We start from the raw sequence: 19,795 nt of genomic DNA on the forward strand, positions 1-19,795 counted from the left end.
GAGCAAGATAATCTAATTTTACTTTTTCCATTTGGATGAGCCATGTTCTCACTCTCAGCACAATTTATTTATTACTTCTGTCACAGTTCATGTTTGAGTGTGTAGTTTCTGGACTAAGTTCTTTTCCATTTATTTGTTTTCTATTCCCTTGTTAATAAAACACAATCTTAAGTACTAAAGTTTTATAACTAGTCGATCTGGTAGGGTGAGTAACTCCACAATGAACTGCTTCAAAAACTTTCTAGGCTTTTTGCTTTTCCCTTCGATTTCTGGGATCAGCTTCTCAAGTCTCACAAAAAACTGCTGAGATTCTGATCAGATGAACATAGCAATTAATTTGGAGGCAAAATTAACAACATTATGACATTGAGTCTTCCCATCTGTGAACATGGTATCTTTCTCCATTTATTAAGCTATATTTAATATCTTTCATTTAGGTAATTTATGCCATTAAAATATTGTACTTCTTTTAGATTAATTCCTGGGTTTCACTGTAGTTTTACTGCCATTGTAAGTAGTATCCCTATATCACATTTTGAAGTCCTTTGTTATTAGTATGCAGATATAGTATTTATTTTGTATACTGATTTCTGACCCAGAAAATTTGTTCCACTTTCCTAACAGTTCTAATATTAGAGTCTTGAATTTTCTATGTAGTCAGTCATAACATCTGCAAATACTGACATTTAGATTTCCTTTCTTTTTAATTTTAAAATCATTTATAGCTTGTTCTAGTCTTAATGACCTGCTTAGAATTCTGGTACAACATTGAGAAGTGGTAATAAAGGGCATACACACTTTGTTCTGACTTTCAAGGGAAGACTTTTAAAATTCCCCAATCAAATATAATACTTAACTATAGGTTTTGGTAGACATCTTCTGTTGAGACAAGGAATTTCCTTTCTACCCTTATTTTGTTAAGGTTTTTTTAAAATCATAAATAAGTACTGACTTTTATCAAATGCTTTTCCTGCATCCGTTGAGGTGATTATATGTCTTTTTTACTCTTAAATTAATAAATTACATTAAGATATTTTCTAATATGAAACCATCCTTGCATTCCTGCAATACTTGGTATTGACAGACATACTCTTTTTCCTATCTTGCTTTATTCCATTTTACCATATTAGATTTATAAGCTTTGTGACTACATTTGTGTCAGTATTGCTTCTCAATTCGAAATCCACTCTTCTTTGCCCTGCTTTGTGATACCAAAGCTGAACACTGTAGACATTTCTCCTTTGTTGGCTGTCTTGATGTTAAGTTTCATCAACAGAGGACATTTGGAAGGACACCTCAACATCAGAGCAAGAGGAAAGCTCTTTCTTCCCTTCTTCAATGTAGTGTTTTCCATGCAGTAGCCAACAACAGATCAGCATGGGGGACCTTGTAACGTTTACCTAAGTGACCTTCACAGTTCCACTTTGGCCCACATCCTCTGACATGTTTCTTCACTACTGGCAAACTGCATATTCCTGGGACAACCAGGTCCTCTTCCTCAGATATCTGGCCCACAGCTTTGGATGCATATGGGGAAGCTTCCTTTAAATTTCTAAATTCCTTCCTCCTCCTCTGTCAGATTAATGATAACAGTTACTTTTTGCACTTGTCTTTTCTATCCTCTTTAGAGTTGGCAGTTTCTTTCTTAAAAGACTAAATATACTAAATATTTTAGGTTTGCAGGCCATATAGTCTCTGTCACCCATGACTCGACTCTACTGTTGTCACTTGAGAGCAGCTGTGGAGACTACATTAACAAATAGTTGTGGCTGTTCTACAATAAAGTTTTATTTACAAAAAACAAGCAGCTGGCCTGCTGGCCATACTTTGCTGAATTCCTTCAATAGTCTATTGGTGCTGATGGTAATGATGACAGGTAAGAATGAATTACAATAATTCACTATCTGTCAACTGAAAATTTGATATGAATACCACAGCAATGTAGTAGATCAGTAGAATAGTGATATGCAAGAAGTGATTTTTTTTCTTATTAGAAATAGAAAGTGAAGCAGGTAGTAATTTTGCACATTACAGTATTTGGGCTTAATATGAAAATTTACCAATTTAGAACAAGTTGAACACATATATTCAACATGAAAGATACTTTCGATTGTATTAGTACATAAGAAATTTCAAATTTCTCAGCTTGTTTATTATTTTACTTTATTTTTCATGTTCAACCTGGTTTGAAGGATAGTTATTCTACTTTAATTACATATGATCAGCAATTACACTTGCATGGTACCCAAGTGCTCAAAAGCTTTATGCGCTATGGGATTTTTCTATATTTCTTAATGAAACTAGTATCTTAAGACTCATCAGCATAATCATGACACTTTGCTGTAACATATAATCTTCTGCATGTCTCTTGGTACACATGTACATACATTTCTTTGCATATATACCTAGTAGAATTGCTGGATGTTTGTTCAACATGTTCAAATTAGGTAGAAAATGACAATGAGTTTACCAAAGGAGTTGTAACAATTTAAAACCCCACCAGCAGCTCCTCATCCTACCCAATATTAGGTATCATCATCCTTTTTAATTTTAGTCATTCTGGTAGGTGTATACTGGTACCTCATCGTGGCTTTAATTTGCAATTCCCTAATTACAAATGAAGTTTTTAAAACACTTTTTAATATGTTTATTGACCATTTAGATACTGTCCTTTTTGAAGTGCTTCTTCAAGCCTGCTGTTCATTTTATTACTGTGTCTTTTTCTTACTGGTTTGTAGGCGTTCATTATATATGTTAAATATAAGCCATTTGTGAGTAATATATATATAGCAATATCTTCTTCCACTATCTGGCTTGATTTTTCATTCTCTTACTAATATTTTTTGATAAATAAATTTTAAATTTTAATCTAGTTTGGTTTATTAATCTTTTCTTTTATTGCTAATGCTTGCAGAGGCCTGTTTGAGAATCTTTCCTTGTCCCCAAATCATGAAGATATTCTCCTCCATTATCTTCCAGAAGCTTTACTGTTTTGTTCCTTATATTAACATCTAGAATTCATCAGAAATTGGTTTTTGTGTATGGAGTGAGTAGGGGATCAGGTTCATTTTTTCCCCATATGGATAACTAACCATTTAATGAAAAGACCTTTCTCTGTGGCAACCTTTGAAACAAGCTGTGTTCACATATAGAGTTCTCATATCCAGTAGATCAAGTCCTCCTACTTTGTTCCTCTTCTACAAGGGCATTTCAGCTATTCTTGGCCCTTTTCACTTCTAAGTAAATTGTAGAATTTACACATACATTTACACTCTCACATTCAAAAGAAAAATACTTCGAAGGGGGGAATTTCATTAAATATATATATCAATATAGGGGTAAAGATATCCTTGCAATAGTAATATTTCTAATGCATTAACATAAAAGTCTACATTTATTTCAGTTTTCTTTAATCTTTCTCAATGTTTTAGAATTTTCTAAGTAGAGATCATACACATCTTTCACCACATTTATTCTAAGGTGTTTGATATCTTACTATCATGCTATTGTAAAAGGTACTGTATTGTTTGATATCTTACTATCATGCTATTGTAAAAGGTATCTTTTAAAAAATCCATATTCTACTTATTGCTGGTATGAGAAATACAATTTTTTTAAGATTGATCTTACATCCACCAATTTTACTAAACTCACTTACTAACTCTAACATTTTATATATAGATTTCTTTGAATTTTCTATCTATACAATCATATCATCTGAAAAAAGTTTTATTTGCTTTCTAGTATTACATATTTTAGTTATTTTTCTTTCCATAATACACTGAATAGACCTCCAATCACATGTTCAATAGAGTATTGTTAGCAGATACCCTTGACTTGTTCATGATCTCAGAATGAAGACTTTTAACATTTTATCATTAGATATGATGCTTAACACAGTTGTTATTTCTTTTTTTGGTAGATACCCTTCATCAGATTAAGAATTTTCCTCCTGATTCATTAAGTTTTGTTTTTTGTTTGTTTGCTTATTTGTTTTCTTTGTTTTTTTTTTGTTTTTTTTTTTCGGTACGTGGGCCTCTCACTGTTGTGGCCTCTCCCATTGCGGAGCACAGGCTCCAGATGCGCAGGCTCAGTGGCCATGGCTCACGGGCCCAGCCGCTCCGCGGCATGTGGGATCTTCCCAGACCAGGGCATGAACCCGTGTCCCCTGTATCGGCAGGCGGCCTCTCAACCACTGCACCACCAGGGAAGCCCCTGCTTATTTGTTTTTAAAGAATAAAGAGACTGAATTTTACACAATACTTTCTTGGTATCTATTTAGATTTATCATTTGACAGTTCTCCTTTATTCTGTTAAAATGATGAATTACATTCATCGTTTTCCAAATGTTAAGCCAACCTTTCATTCCTGAATAAATTCACCTTGATTATGACATGTTATCATTTCACATATTGTTGGTTCAGTTTGTTTATATTTTGTTTCTTCTTTCCTGTCTATTTGCATAAATGACACGTGCCTGTAATTTTCCTTAAATTTTGTTAAATTTGGTATCAAGATTTGTTGGCCTCCTAAAATGAGTTGGAAACAGTTCCCTTTTTTCTACCAACTAGAGAGCTTCTATAAGACTGGTGTTATTTCTTCCTTCAATTTTCAGAAGAATTCATAGGTAAAAAATCATCTGTGCCTACAATTTTCTATTTAGGATGATTTTACATTACAAAGCCAATTTCTTTAATATAAACAATTATTTTGATTTTCTGTTCCTTCTGTGAGCTTTGCTTAAGTTTTTTCTAGAGGGGGAGGGGATGTGTCCATTTCATGTAACATTTAAATTTTATGGTATAAAATTACTTGTATCAATAGTATCCTCTGAGGATTTTTAAATATCTGTGGAACCTTTCCTGATCTCCTCTTATGCACTTGCACTCTCAATAATAAATGTTTGTAGTTTTTTTTCTTGATCATCTTTCTAGGGATTTATCAATCTTACTAGTTTCATATATTTTGCTTGTAATAGAAAAGCAGAAAGATATAAAATCAAAGATCTAAGCTTCTACCTAAAGAATTGAAAAAAAAAGAACAAGTAAAGCTTAAGCAAGCAGAAGAAAGGAAATAAAGCGCAGACATTAATGACATTTTTAAAAATTGAGAAAATTCAATGGAATCAAAAGTTGGTCCTTTGAAAAGATTTTAACGGAGGGAAGGAAGAAAGGGAGAATGGGAGGGAGGGAGAAGGAGAGGGAAAAAAGAAAGGAGAAGAGAAGAGGAGAGAGAAGAGAAGAGAAGAGAAGAGAAGAAAAACCTCTAGCCAGATAGATGAAGAATAAGAGAGAAAAGACACACATTCCAATACCAAGATTGAGAGAGGTTAACATCTCTATGGCCATTACAGATATTAAAAGGTAGTAAGTTTAAAAAAAAGGTAATAAGAATGTATTATGAACAACTAATGACAATGAATGCAATACCTTAGAAGTGTACAAATACCTTGAAATACACAAAGTACCAAAGCTCAAAACTTAACCAAATTGTATATGAAAATATATATAAAAGGATACTACATCATGGCCAAGCGCAGTTTATCCCATGAATGCAAGGTTGATTTAATATTCAAAAATTAATCAGTATATAATTCATTATATTTACAGACTGGAAAAAAATCCACGTGATCCAGAATATATAAAGAAGCCTTACAAGTCAATACTAAGACAAAAATCCAATTTTTAAAAAAGGAGGTATGGGGGGCTTCCCTGGTGGCGCAGTGGTTGAGAGTCTGCCTGCCAATGCAGGGGACACGGGTTCAAGCCCTGGTCTGGGAGGATCCCACATGCCGCAGAGCGGCTGGGCCCGTGAGCCACAATTACTGAGCCTGCACGTCTGGAGCCTGTGCTCCGCAGCAAGAGAGGCCGCGATAGTGAGAGGCCTGCGCACCGTGATGAAGAGTGGCCCCCGCTTGCTACAGCTGGAGAAAGCCCTCACACAGAAACGAAGACCCAACACAGCCATAAACAGATAAATAAATAAATTTAAAAAAAAAAAAAGGAGGTATGGCTAAACAAGGCAACGTGAGGGACATCCCTGTGGTGATGGAATTGCTCTGAATCATGACTATTTCAAAGTCCATGTCTTGGTTGTGGTACTATACTACTGTTTTGCAATTATAGCTGTCACTGAGTGAAAACAGGTAAAAGGTACATGGGATCTCTCTGAATTTTTCTTACAACTACAATTTAAAAATAAGAAGTATAATTTAAAACAATGGGGAAAAACTTGGAAAATACTTCACAAAAGCAAATATATAAGCACATGAAAAGTACATGAAAAATGCTCAGTAACAATGGGTATTAAGAAATGATAATTCTAACCAGAATAAGATACCAGAATATATTTCACAGACAGCTAGGTCCACAGTGGATGATTCCATGTAGAGAACTTTGCAAAAACACTTGACTTACTCATTTTTACTATTACACATAAAAAGGAAAAGGATAAAAGTAAACAGATCAACAAGAAAGTTAGACTCTAGAGAAAAAGAACAATTTGTTTAAACACCTGAATATCATCTAGAATATCCTGAAATCCTTATGGAATGGACTTGAATGTTGACTGAATCTAATGCCTTCCCTATCTTACCATCCCTGTTTTGGCAGTCAGTAAAATTTAGTTTTAATGCAAAATCCTGTGCTAACTTAAAATTGTTTTAATTACCAAATGTAATGAAGATACAAAAAAGTACACAAAATAATATAATAAAAAGTATATCCACTGTTAAATTATGTCAAATCTTAATATTTTGGTCAGATATGGTTCAAAGTTTTGTGTGGTTACTTCTTTTACTTTTGTTTTTGCTGCTGTTGAAGTGAAAAGAATATTACAGAGCTAGGGGAAGCCCCACTGTGCACCCTTCCCCATTTTCATTCCCCTTTCTTGCTCTGATATAGCCAGTACCCTGACTGTTTTACTTTGCATGTTCCACACATTTTCAATATTATAAACAGTGCTTTAGATGACCACTAAAAAGCATGTCCTCTCTGCAAATGTGCAAGAGTCTTCCTAGATAACCTTGGAGTGAAATGCTGACTTGTGGGGTATACACAGCTTCAATTTTACCTGTATCCCTTAAAACTAAACACACGCCTGTCTTATGACCCAGCAATTCTACTCCTAGGTATATGCCCAAAAGGATGAGTGCACATGTCCATCAAAATACATGTTCAAAAATGTGCACAGCTGCTTTAGCAAAAATAGCCCCAAAGTGGGGAAAAAAAGCCCAATATCCACCAAGAAGGGCATGAATATATATACTATGGCATATTCATACAATGGAATAGTACACAGCAATAATAAAGAACAAACTAATGATACAGTAACATGGGTGAATTTCAGCAACACTATCTTCAGTGAAAGAAGCCAAAATAAAAGAGAACACCCTAATTTCATTTCCTAATGCCCAGTAATAGTAAAAGCATTTTTCGTGTACTTTGCATGTGCTTACATATCTTCTTTTGAAAAGTATTTTTCCAAATTTCTCCCCAATGTTTCAAATTATACTTTTTTATTTTGAAATAATTGTAGTTTTAAGAAAAATGCAGAGATATCCCATGTATCCTTTACCCATTTTCCCCCAGTGACAACTATAATTCAAGGAGAAGCAAAAACTAATCTATTAGGAGGGAATTCAGAATGTAGTTTGGTGTGGGATATTGACCAGAATAGGGCAAAAGGGAGTCTTCTACTATGCTAGAAATGTTCAATAACTTGATCTGGGTGGTAATAATACAGGTATATATATATACATAGAAACTCATAAGTTGTACCTTTAAAATTTGTGTACTTTCTGTTTTATACTTCAATTTTAAAATGTTTTTTAAAAATCATCTGGTTTTTCAACTTCTTATCAAAAGAAAGATAAATGCTAGTTTAAAAAAAAACTAAGTCAGTGCAAATATTTTCTCTCATGGTACTTTACTAAATAAAAGAATCAAAAAAATGTGTATGTTTTATCCTCTTTCTACAGTGTCAAGATCCCTTAAACCTTAGTTGAAATGATGGTCACGCTACGTAAGAGGCAAAAATAGTTTCAACAGGAACAGTAGAGAAGAGTAAAGATGACATGAAAGCTCTACTGAAGAAGGTGTCTGTACCCAAAGAAGAGTGAGACCCCTATAGCCCCATTCTCCCAATCGACTCCCACACTAGACTGGAAGAATCCCTTCTCAGAAATTGATCAATTACCCCAAAAGAAAAGGCCTACAGTGAGTAGGACACCCAGAGAAATAGAATATGTAGAGCTCATTACGCTGAAGAAGTCTTGCCCACACACAGAACTTGCAATCAACGTTTTAGTGCATGCTCCTCGATAGAAACAGATAAGCAAGAATCACCACACATTTCAGGAAAGCCTCCAACGAGGACTAAGACAGGAGCCAAAGATGAAAATGAAACGGAGAAAATATGCAGTATGTTTTAATAGCTTTAGAGGGGGTTCTCGGTTCTGCTAAAGTTGGGAGTTGCATTAGTGACTGGTAAATGAATATAAAACAGGGAAATGATGTGCTACAGAAAAATTAAAACATGTACAAGAAAGGAAATACAATTATCATACACTCCATCTGAGGGTAGAATAATAGTTAACAAAATCATGATAATGTAAAAGCTGAGTTAACCAAAAACGATAATAAGATGGAAGAAGGAAAAAGTCTCTGTGCTGGAAAGGGGTCTAGGAACCCAGAGGGAACACTCAAGATGTGCAGGAGGGAGAGCAGTTAATCTCTAAATCTGAAAAATCAAGAAATAACAATATAAGCATGTTATTTAGAAACATGGAAAGAGCTCACAGCATTTGTCTTTGGAGAGTGGTAATCAGGTATGGGGTAGACATGGGGTCTGCTAGTTTGCATTAAAACCTAGTACTTCTGTGTAAGTTTTAAAACTATGTACATGTATTCCTTTGACACAAAGAAAATACCAAAGAGGAAGATAAAATCAGTTTGGGAATGGAACTCACAAACAGGACTAAAATGTAAAGAGTTAAATTATACTACACTATTTTACATTGTTTTACAAAACAATTTTCAGTCCTCTTCTTCTTCCCTATTCTTTCACTCATTCTATATAAAAGGAGCAAACCTGTTTGATAATTTCTGCCACAACTAAAAAGTGGAAATGGAGAGGAAAAATGATCTCACTGCAGCAAAAACATTCCTATCAATTACTAAAGAAACTATTTTGACAGAGTTTTTAATAGTAGCTAATGGTCATTCAAAAAAAAAAGCATCACTTCATAAATCTAAAGAAAGGCACACCATTTCTAAGTCAGGGACTTGCAGAAATATCTACCAGAAGGAAAAGAAGGAAGTAGGGTACTAAGGGTAGTAAATTTTACGGAGTGACATATCTGTTCTGTAGCTCGGATTGAAGTGAAGGTAACTTACCACTTCATGAATGGATCTATTGAAGCCATCATCTTCTGTAAGGATCAACAATACTATAAGGGCCATATAGACATGGTGTGAATTTCTTTCTTCCACATGATACAGAATCTCGAGAATTGGTAAAACCTAGTGAATAAAAATTTTAATTTACTATTACCATTACTTTATTATAAAACCAATGTTTTAAACCTCTATACTTTTATCATGTACCCTTTGCTTTAATTTCATAAACCAGCCTGTGACTGAAAGTACTTTCCATTTGTATAACTAAAGGACCACCAGAGAAAAGCATCCTCTTCTGCAAAGGTCTGCCGCCATGTAAAGGTTGGGTTTACAGAGACCATTTAGGCTCATGGTCAACACGTGACACTCAATAGAGGCGATTTGGCCTCCAGCCTAGCAGGAACTTACACAATAAGGTATTCTTACAAACAATGCAATATATCAAGCATTACCTTCTTAACAGCAAAGATTGTAGGATAAAGGAACTGTTAACAACAAAATCAGATCAGCATAGTGAATTTCCTACCAGTAACATATTTTCTAATCACAGACTCAACAAATTATAGAAGAAAAAGGAAAGGGAAGGACATCAGTTAAAACATTATAAAAGTAATCTATGCAAGACATTAAAAACAAAAACTAATATACAAGCCCCACCTCACCCCATCCCAGCCCCCCAAAAAATCCCCAAACAAAACCTTTTAACTTTTCACTGGTGTTGCCATCATATACAGACAACTGTTCCCCTGCATGATCTTTTGTACCAACATCCTTACCATGGAACTTTCTAGAGCCGATGATGTCATGGGCTTTCTGCTTATTCCCATCATTTTCCTCAGGCTACATCATGTTCAGAATTGTCTCTGCTTATATTCACTCACCCATTAGTAAATAAGCCTTTTCTTTACAAGTTTTTACTCACATGAGCAGTACACTGTCACACCCAATTTTGCTATTTAAGCCAATGTTTTCCACATATAGCTGGTGCGCAGATGGGTTCGTTCATCACATATTTTTGTCCTTAGTGTCACTCTGACATAGAATATGCTCTTCAAATAAATTCTAATATTCCATGTTTACTCATTATTTTCATGTTTAATGCTGAAAAAAAGTGGCCACCAAATCCCTGGTGAATCCTGCTATCACTCTATAAAACCTGGTGCAGAGGGGACATTCCTGTTGCCACCAGCAAGCTGCCAGCTATTTCAGAGATGTTCACAATTTTATTAATGCATGAACAGTCCAACATTATCTATAATTATGTATTTCAAACATGACATCAACACCTTAGTGAGGCAGCTTACTTTTCATAGAAACATTTTTGTTTACACATTAGTTGTAATGGAAATCAATAATTGCCCATAGGAGTTGGAACCAATTTCACTCACATAGTAAAGGGTAATGTACATTTATATGATATCTGGCAACGGTACCTTAAAATAACTATAACACTCCAGGAACTGAGTTCAGACAGCCTTAGTGTCAAAGCCTGTTGAAGGGATAGGACACTTGGGAAACTGAGTTGAAAAATCACCCTTCCTTTTAGCCATACTCATCAGGAATATGCGACAACTGTGACCAGCTACTTGAATTTAGTGAGCAGGCACTTAGTAGTGGAAAGGAACCAAAAGGGTATAAAAATCTTCTTGACAATGGCAGCCAGTGCTTCTTGGAGGACTTCATCCAGGCTGAATCATGGGCAGTGGGTGGCTGTTAAGGACCTGAAGGACAGGGAAGTTTGCTGTGCTGTGTGCTCTCTTGCTCTGCACTGTGACGCCATCTCTACGTACACTGTCTCCTACACTGTAAAACTCATACCTCTGCCTTTGCCTGGTGGCATCTCCCTATCAACCTCTTGACTATCACCTTTGCAACCAGGCAAATATACATATCCTCTTGGGAAAAGAAATTACTCTTCAAAATATTATAAAATATAAAACCATGTTTAATATGATACTTACAAGATTTTCCATATCTGTGCGAGCCAACATGTATGTTCTAATATTACTATTCTGATGGAGCAATGTATACAAAAGGAGAGTTGCTTGATCAGATGTCTGCTGTTCACATAGGGCCATATACAAACTGTTAAAGTTAATCTGGAAAGCATGTGGAATTGACGAGGGGAAAGGACTGCTATCTGGAATATGGAAAACACAAAATTTTTTAAAATATTACATCTATTTTCTAGACTGTGCCTGATATTAAATAATAAAAGTACTGTTAATGTATACAATTCAGTTCCCATTAATTTTGTGTAAGTTGCTACATTTCAGGCTCAAAATTTCAATTTGTATTCTAAATTCTACCTAAAAAACAACTACACTAAAACATGACTACAGTTGATAACACAGTACTGTACATTTGAAATTTGCTAAGAGAGTAGAACTGAAATGTTCTCACCAAAAACAAAAGAAACAAAAACAAACAAAAAAACAACCACACACACACAAAACACAAAAACCCAACCCAACCTAAACTCAGACAATTTATTTCTCTGTACTATCTAAACCACAGCTTTCCAATGATTATAAATATATGAGCAAATACCATGTAACAGAGTGACTTTTTTTTTAAAGCCAAGTATAAAAAAACACTAAGTCACGCAGTTTGACTCCACTACTATTTTTGCATTAACATGGCTGAATTAAATTGTCAATAAAAATATGAGCTTAAATAAATACAGCTCTGGGGGTAGGCAAAAAAAAACAACCAAACTTTAATATATACAATTTAACCACAACATTGAAATGTTTTGTTACCAAAACTAAAGGGCCATCAGTCCTAAATAAAAATATCTAGAGACAAACAGAAAATTCTCTTGTAAGATAAGAGTTTAAAAGAAAAAAAAACTGCCTTGAAGCTAAGTTAATTTTTTTCAAATGAATTATCATGGCTGAAGTATCCATCAATGTCATCAATCCATTTATGAAGAAAATAGCTAGGATAACATATAATTTAGATAATTTTAAAATGATATCAAAATCAGTATGTTCAATATTAGCTTCTATAATAGAACATATCAAACCTAAGACAACTCTTGGAAAACATAAAACATTTTTGTTTAAAGGAAAACTTAAAACTAATTGACTACAACCACTAAGAAAAATTTTTTTAAAGTAGAGTTACTGGAATGATGAAAAGCATAAATTACAACCCACATAGGGAAAATTCTTGATATTCCAAAACTGACATAGCCCCTTTCCTACAGTTTACTGGATTTGTTTAAAAACGGAAGCAAGCAAGGTTAGGAAGTTTAAAAGGAGGTAAAGCTAGGTCAACTGACTTAGAGAAAATTGTAGTCTCATCAGATAAAACACTGGAACATAACAGCACAAAGAGCTGATATTTTAACCTGTTTTGACAAGTACGCATAAAGAATTGTTTTTTTAAAGACCCAGAACCACTAGCAAAACAAAACAAAACAAAATTTTAAAAAAACCACTGCTTTAACATTTCCAGAAGCTGTGCTCTTATGGAAAAGAAACGTGTGCCAACAAAATCTTTACAACAGCACAGTCCTATGTCTCTCAGAGTTTCCTTTTTAACCTTTTTATTTGTGAGAAGAATGCATCTAAAAAATGTCTTCAACTTTACTACAAAGTGCCCTCACTTTTCCTTCCACATTCAGAACATAGGTTATTTTTTCAATCCTAGCACTGTATTTTTGACACTTACAAAAATAATTGTTTTGTAAGACTGACCTATATTTTTGCAAAGGATGGCAAAAAGGAAGTGTTGAATATATTGTGAGTATGCAAATATTACAGGATTTACAGAAGACTTGGTGGAGGAAGATGCTGGACACACTACACCTCTTTACAATGGAAGCAGAATAACACAGGTTCATCAACCTGTATTATACTTGACTACAAATGGAATACATATGTTGCGTGTCTATATGTTACTAGCTAGTAAGCGCTATGAACCAGCCATTATACTGACAGCTTTATGTGTATTATCCTTTATTTAACCCATATGACAACCATGTCATTACTCTGACCAGTTTTACAAAGGATGAAATAGAGGCTTAGAGAGATTAAGCAACTTTTCCAAGATCATCCATGAGTAAACACAGATCAGCTCCTGTTGTTTTCACCACATTATACTGTTTCTTACAACAGCAGCAATAATTTAGTGAGTCCGTCCTATGATAAATGCTCATTTAATTCTTCTAAGAACCTTATGAGGTAGAGATTATAATCCCTGCTTCACAAATAAGGAAACTAGTATATAAAGAATATAATCTGGGATATGAACCCAGGTCAGTCTAACCCTAAAGCCAATGTTCTGAATCACACTGTTCTGTACCACAGTCTCCCAAAAGATGACTCTCCCAAGAAGGTTCAACCCTAAACAGTATCATTTGGTCAGAGCAGCAAAAGTAATAATAGCAGATACCATATACTGAACACCTGCTATGTTGCAAAATCTGAGCTAATCATTTCAAAACCTTACCTTGTTTGGTACTTATACAAATCCTATTAGGTGATACTATCTTCATTTTACAGAAAAGGCCATTGAGGCTTATTGAGATTAAGCAAACTGTGAAAGGCCTCACAGCTTTGAAGTGACAGGAGTGTGACATGAAGTCAGGTCAGCTTGACTCCAAACCTTCCTTTTTTAACCCTAAAGTCACACTGTCACCAAGAAGAGTACAGCAATGAGAATAGAAAATACTATTAGATACATGAGTTTTCATTTCTTATCTATCTAATTGTTAGAGACTCATATCCTCCTGCAAATAATAATGCCAGAAATGGCAAAGGCTCAACAAACACTGTCTGTAAGAAACGTATACTAGAACAGCTCTGGAAAGGAACAAACAAAGAGCACCAGAAGTGTTAAAAATCTTCCTAGCCAATAACTGCACTTCTTACCCAACTTAATTATATTAGTGTTGGATGGATTTTGAAAATCTAGCTACCATATTAATCTTGCTTTTAGAGTATAACCTTTTGATGAGTGATTACTGCTTCAACATGGAACTATCTGCGCGTGCTCTACTTCAGGGTTTTAGCAAATTACAGCCTACAGGCACCCCACCACCTGTTTTGGAAATAAAGTTTTACTGGAACCCAGTCATGCTCATTTGCTTATGTATTACCTATGCTGCTTTTATGCTACAATGGCAGTTATGAGGTGGTGACAGAGACCACAAAAGCCATCTGCCCCTTTGCAGAAAAAGTCTGCTGAGTTCTGCTCCTATCTTTAGTTATATAAAACCCTAAATGGAATATAGATTTTAAATTAAAAATTTCAAATAATGTATCATTTGGAGTTTTCTAGGTTAATTCCTATCCCTAATAGGTAGGACAGGTGGATCTAAATTAAGCACATGCTGGCTTGGTTATCTCTGAAAGAAATGTAAATATAAATGGATATAAAGAACCACAGCCCTCATCTAAGATTTACGTGACCTTCCTGAGAACATACACAGAAAATTTAGTTTTTCTCATTTTTAACCAACATGAAAATATACAACTTGACAGTCATCTCCACAAGTAAAAGTACACAATATGGGGTAAACAATACCCTCTTTCCTCATTAGAAAGACTATTCAGAGGAAAAAAAAATACCACAAACCTTGTGTATTCTTAAAGGACATGATGGCCTGTCTGTAGGGGTTTGGTGCATCTGCAGCATCTGTCAGGTTGGCCAGAATCAGCAGAAGCAGGAGACTCTGGTTGGCCAGAGGGGAAGAAACTTCTGGAGCAGCAGCCGCTTTGCTGCCCACACCGCCCAGTGTGAAAACAGTCCAGAGTCCAGCTTGAGAAGAAAACACACAATTAAAATGTGCTGGGACTAGGGGCAGGACAGGAATAAAGACGCAGATGTAGAGAATGGACTTGAGGACACAGGGAGGGGGAAGGGAAAGCTGGGACGAAGTGAGAGAGTGGCATGGACCAAATGTAAAATAGCTAGCTAGTGGGAAGCAGCCGCATAGCACAGGGAGATCAGCTGGGTGCTTTGTGACCACCTAGAGGGGTGGGATAGGGAGGGTGGGAGGGAGACGCAAGAGGGAGGAGATATGGGAACATATGTATATGTATAACTGATTCACTTTGTTATAAAGCAGAAACTAATGTACCATTGTAAAGCAATTACACTCCAATAAAGATGTTAAAATAAATAAATAAATAAAAATACAACTCTGGTGGAAAACTACAAAAAAGAAATGTGCTGGGACTTGTAAGATGAATCTATTTCTGTACAATATTCCATACTTTCTCACATTTTAAAGTTTGAAATAACACTCCCTTTTTTGATTATGAAAGTAAAACAAGTCCATAGTTTGGAAATTCTCATATTGTCCAAGGACATACAAATTTTAAAGACTGTCATTCCCTATTCCCATAATTCCACTTCCATTTCCCATAGATAACCAAGATAATATTAAGTTTCTTATGTATCTTTCTAAATTTTTCTTTACATATCAAAACATACACATAATTATAAAAAAATTTCACATACAACTTTATACCAATATATTTGGAAACCTAAGCAAAATATTAAAATATCTAGGAGAAAACAAAATTGTCCAAAGAAGATGAAAGCCTGAATGGACAAATAACCTTGTAAGAGTGTAAACCAGAGTCAAAGAGCCAATCCTTAAAAACCATCCAAGTCCAGATTTTTTTTTTTTTTTTTACAAATAAGTCTACCAAACCCTCAAAGTACAGACAATTCTCATACTATATATGCAGTGCCAAAGTACAGAACAAGAATCATAGCTACATACTCATTTGACAAGGCCAGAAAAATCTCCTTGATACAGAAACTGGATTAAAAAATGCATTTAATCACATTAAAAAACAACTTAGGAATAAACCTAGCCAAAGAGGTGAAAGACTTATATGTAAGGAGGTTCATCAGAAAACTAAAACTAGAATTACCATATGATCCAGAAATCCCACTCCTGGGCATATGCCCAGAGAAAACCGTAATTCGAAAGGATACATGCACCCCAAAGTTCACAGCGGCAGTATTTACAATAGCCAAGACACGGAAACAACCTAAATGTCCAAGCACAGATGAATGGATAAAGATGTGGTACATATATATAACAGAATACTACTCAGCCATAAAAAGAACAAAATAATGCCATTTGCAGCAACATGGATGCAAGTAGAGATTATCATACTAAGTGAAACAAGTCAGAAAGAGAAAGACTATCACTTATATGTGGAATCTAAAATATGACACAAATGAACCTATCTATGAAACAGAGACAGAATCACGGACATAGAGAAGAGACTGGCGGTTGCCACAGGGGAGGGTGCGGGGGAGGAATGGAGTGGGAGGTTGGGGCTAGTAGATGTAAGCTGTTATATATGGAATGGACAGACAACAAGGTCCTACTGTGTAGCACAGAGAACTATATTCAATGTCACATGATAAACCATAATGGAAAAGAATATTTTAAAAAAAGAATGAATATATATGTATAACTGAATCACTTTGCTGTACAGCAGTAATTAACACATTAGATATAAATCAACTGTACTTCAGTTAAAAACAAACCAAAAAAATAAGTGATCACTACACATCACAAATTTAAATTTATTCAAAACAATGTTCATGACATAGTTGGGAAACTTGAGGCATTTAATAAGAAAATCAAAATTATATAAGAAAGTAAAACCAGTAGCCAAGTATTACTTGCTTTGGGACTGATTTGTTGTCTATCTTAACATCTTTAAAAATTTCCAGTCACTTCCTTCCACTCAGAGTATGCTCCATGACTGCCTACCCCTATATCCACCACTGTGTGTTCGACGATTGCAAGCAAAGAAAAACACAATTAGAAAGTTCAATCTGCAAACAAAAAAAAAAAAAAAAAAACACAAAATGCTCTCCAAGGTAAAATATAAGTGTTTTATTTTTGGGGGGATTCTCTTTCACAGCTGTGCATCTTCATTACTAGGAGAAATAAGAGTTGACTAGCACCGGACAAATTTCACAAACAAAATTCTGACTCGCTTTTAACAGAACTTGAAGTCTTCTTCCCCCCCACCCCCCTTCAAGTTTTTTCAACAGGGCTGCAAAGCTGCTTATAATGTCAACAAATGAACATTTTATTGAGAAGCTATCCCACTCCACCCCCACCGGACAGACAGCCTTCCTTCCTTTCTCTGATAAATATTACTGCTATGTGGCCTTTCCTTACAGGGAGAAATGAGGCAGCCTGCCACTGCCTACATTGTAGTTTAAACTGGCCATAATACTGGACCAGAATTCTTCCAAAAGTTTGTTTCTTTTTGCTGATCCAAGCCTCTGATCTATGACCCAAGAATCTTAGTGGAACTGCATTTTCCTGTTGGCAAAAAAAAGCTTCTCTCCACCAAAAAAATAAGGGAAAGTTACAGTGTATTTCCTTCTGTTCTAAAAACCAAATTAAGGATGGTCTCCAAAGTTTTTTAATTGTATCCCTCAGGTCCTCCGAATAAATGCTTAAAATAAAATTCATCTAACTAAAACTAAAAAAGTACTGAAATTAACTAAAAGAAAAAATCTAGTGTTGATGATTCCACCTTTTAAAAGTAGTGACTCAAGATTATTTATCCTTAACAATAAAAATGTGAGAAAAATATAAAGTATGACAAACTGAAACATCAATAAAATAATAACCAAAGGAAAAAGAACTCTCATTTTAAGAAATTTTGAACTCAAAAGTAAACTATTAAGACAACGAAATTAAGGTAAATTACTGTTTTTTATATTACTAAACATGCCACTTGCCACTATAACTGATTTCTTGTATCTAAAAAATACATTACAGAACACTAATTATTCAAGCAAAACTATACAAAAAAAATACATGATAACATACTATACTGTCATCCATAGTTATAAAAATCTGCTAAAAGGGTCATATTCATATATTTTGAGACTGTAATACTGTAACAAAACAGAGACCATGAAGAAATTAAGGAGAAAGCAGGTCAGCTATTACAAATACGTATGAAAATTCTGCTAGAGACATTTTAATTAACACAGATAAAGGGGTAATCAGTCAATAAATAGGTAGTGAGTGCCTAATTAGGGTTAGGCTCTATGCCAGGTATAAAAAATACAAAGAAAAAAAATTATACTTTGTCTTTGAGGAGGTTAGAGAAAGGGGAAGCAAATATTCATACCAATTTTCATTGCCATAATGATCCAACAAATATACCTAACTCTTCAAACATCTATACTTTTCCTATATAAGTACAGAGAAATAAGGGCAGGCAGTTTCACCAATAAAGTTACTGAACATGCATCCCAGGGCAAACACTGGGGCAGAGTAACTATCTGATCCCAATACCATGCTCTCTTTCCTTTTATTAATAAAAGCCCTGAGCTTTAGCTGGGCAGAACTACATTTCCCAATCTTTCTTACAGGAAACTATGGCCATATGACTAAATTCCAGCCAACGAGATGTGACTGGGAGCAGCCCATGCGAGTTTTAGATTATATCCTTAAAAGGAAATTATTTTCTCTTCAAATCCTCGCCCTTCCCATAGGCTAGAACCCAGGTAGAGTGGTGGGCCGACAGATTTGACTTTGTGCACGAGGATACCACCAAGGGAATGGCAAAACAAGACAGAAGGAACTCTGGTCCCTGGATGACCTCAGGAAGCAAACCTGCCTACACCCCTGGACTAGCGTAGACTTCTACGTGAGAGAAATATTAATCTATCTTTTTTAAGCCACTGGTATCTGATTTCTATTAAAAGCCAAACCAATATCCTAACACAATTATGTGTTATAAAGTTCCAAAATATTATTGCTTGGTTAGAGACCTTTTTTTTCCCAAACAATAGTTAAAAAAAAATTTTTGCATATCAAAAATTTATTTAAGTTTTTAAGATAATTATAGATTCATATGCTCTTGTAAAAAAATGCACACCTTTTTATCCAATTTCCTCTAAGGGTAACATCTTACAAACCTATAGTACAGTATCACAATCAGGATTTAACACTGACACCATCAAAATACAGAACAATTCCATCACCAGTTAGGAACATTTGTATGGGAAAAAATATCTGATGATCACTAAACTTCTTTGAAGTTAATTTCTTTTAAGGGTCACATACCAGTCACAGAGGAAATGTACCATCGTGGATTAGGCACAGTGCAAGAAACTGGATTAGACACTAAAGAACCCAAAGACAATGAGGCCCTATCCATGAAGTTTATAGTCTAAAGGAGAAATGGACATGGAAAAGACAAGCAAATAAATAAATGGTAATGAGTTTGCAGGGAGAAAAAGAATGTTACCTAAATGTCAGGATGACCCTGGAAGAAAAAACAGTTGAGAAATAACTCAGAAATCAATGTGTAGAACTGACCATTGGTTTAGACTTTTTCCAAGTTTACAATTAACCAGAGAAGCCATTCTACTTCCCCCCA

General features: G+C 34.9%; 1 protein-coding gene across 2 annotated transcripts in view; it reads right to left on the minus strand.

The window, feature by feature from the left end:
• DYM (dymeclin) overlaps positions 1–19,795 on the minus strand; it is a 372,239-nt gene that overhangs the window by 225,862 nt on the left and 126,582 nt on the right. For both annotated transcript variants that reach the window (XM_073790708.1, XM_019937032.3), the window contains exons 9-11: positions 14,985–15,167; positions 11,360–11,538; positions 9,396–9,521 (exon numbers count right to left, since the gene is read on the minus strand). In XM_073790708.1, the coding sequence (XP_073646809.1) occupies positions 9,396–9,521; positions 11,360–11,538; positions 14,985–15,167 (488 nt within the window). The remainder of the gene's footprint in view (positions 1–9,395; positions 9,522–11,359; positions 11,539–14,984; positions 15,168–19,795) is intronic.

The sequence above is a fragment of the Tursiops truncatus genome, chromosome 13, assembly GCF_011762595.2.
Source record: "Tursiops truncatus isolate mTurTru1 chromosome 13, mTurTru1.mat.Y, whole genome shotgun sequence".
Lineage (NCBI taxonomy): Eukaryota > Metazoa > Chordata > Mammalia > Artiodactyla > Delphinidae > Tursiops > Tursiops truncatus.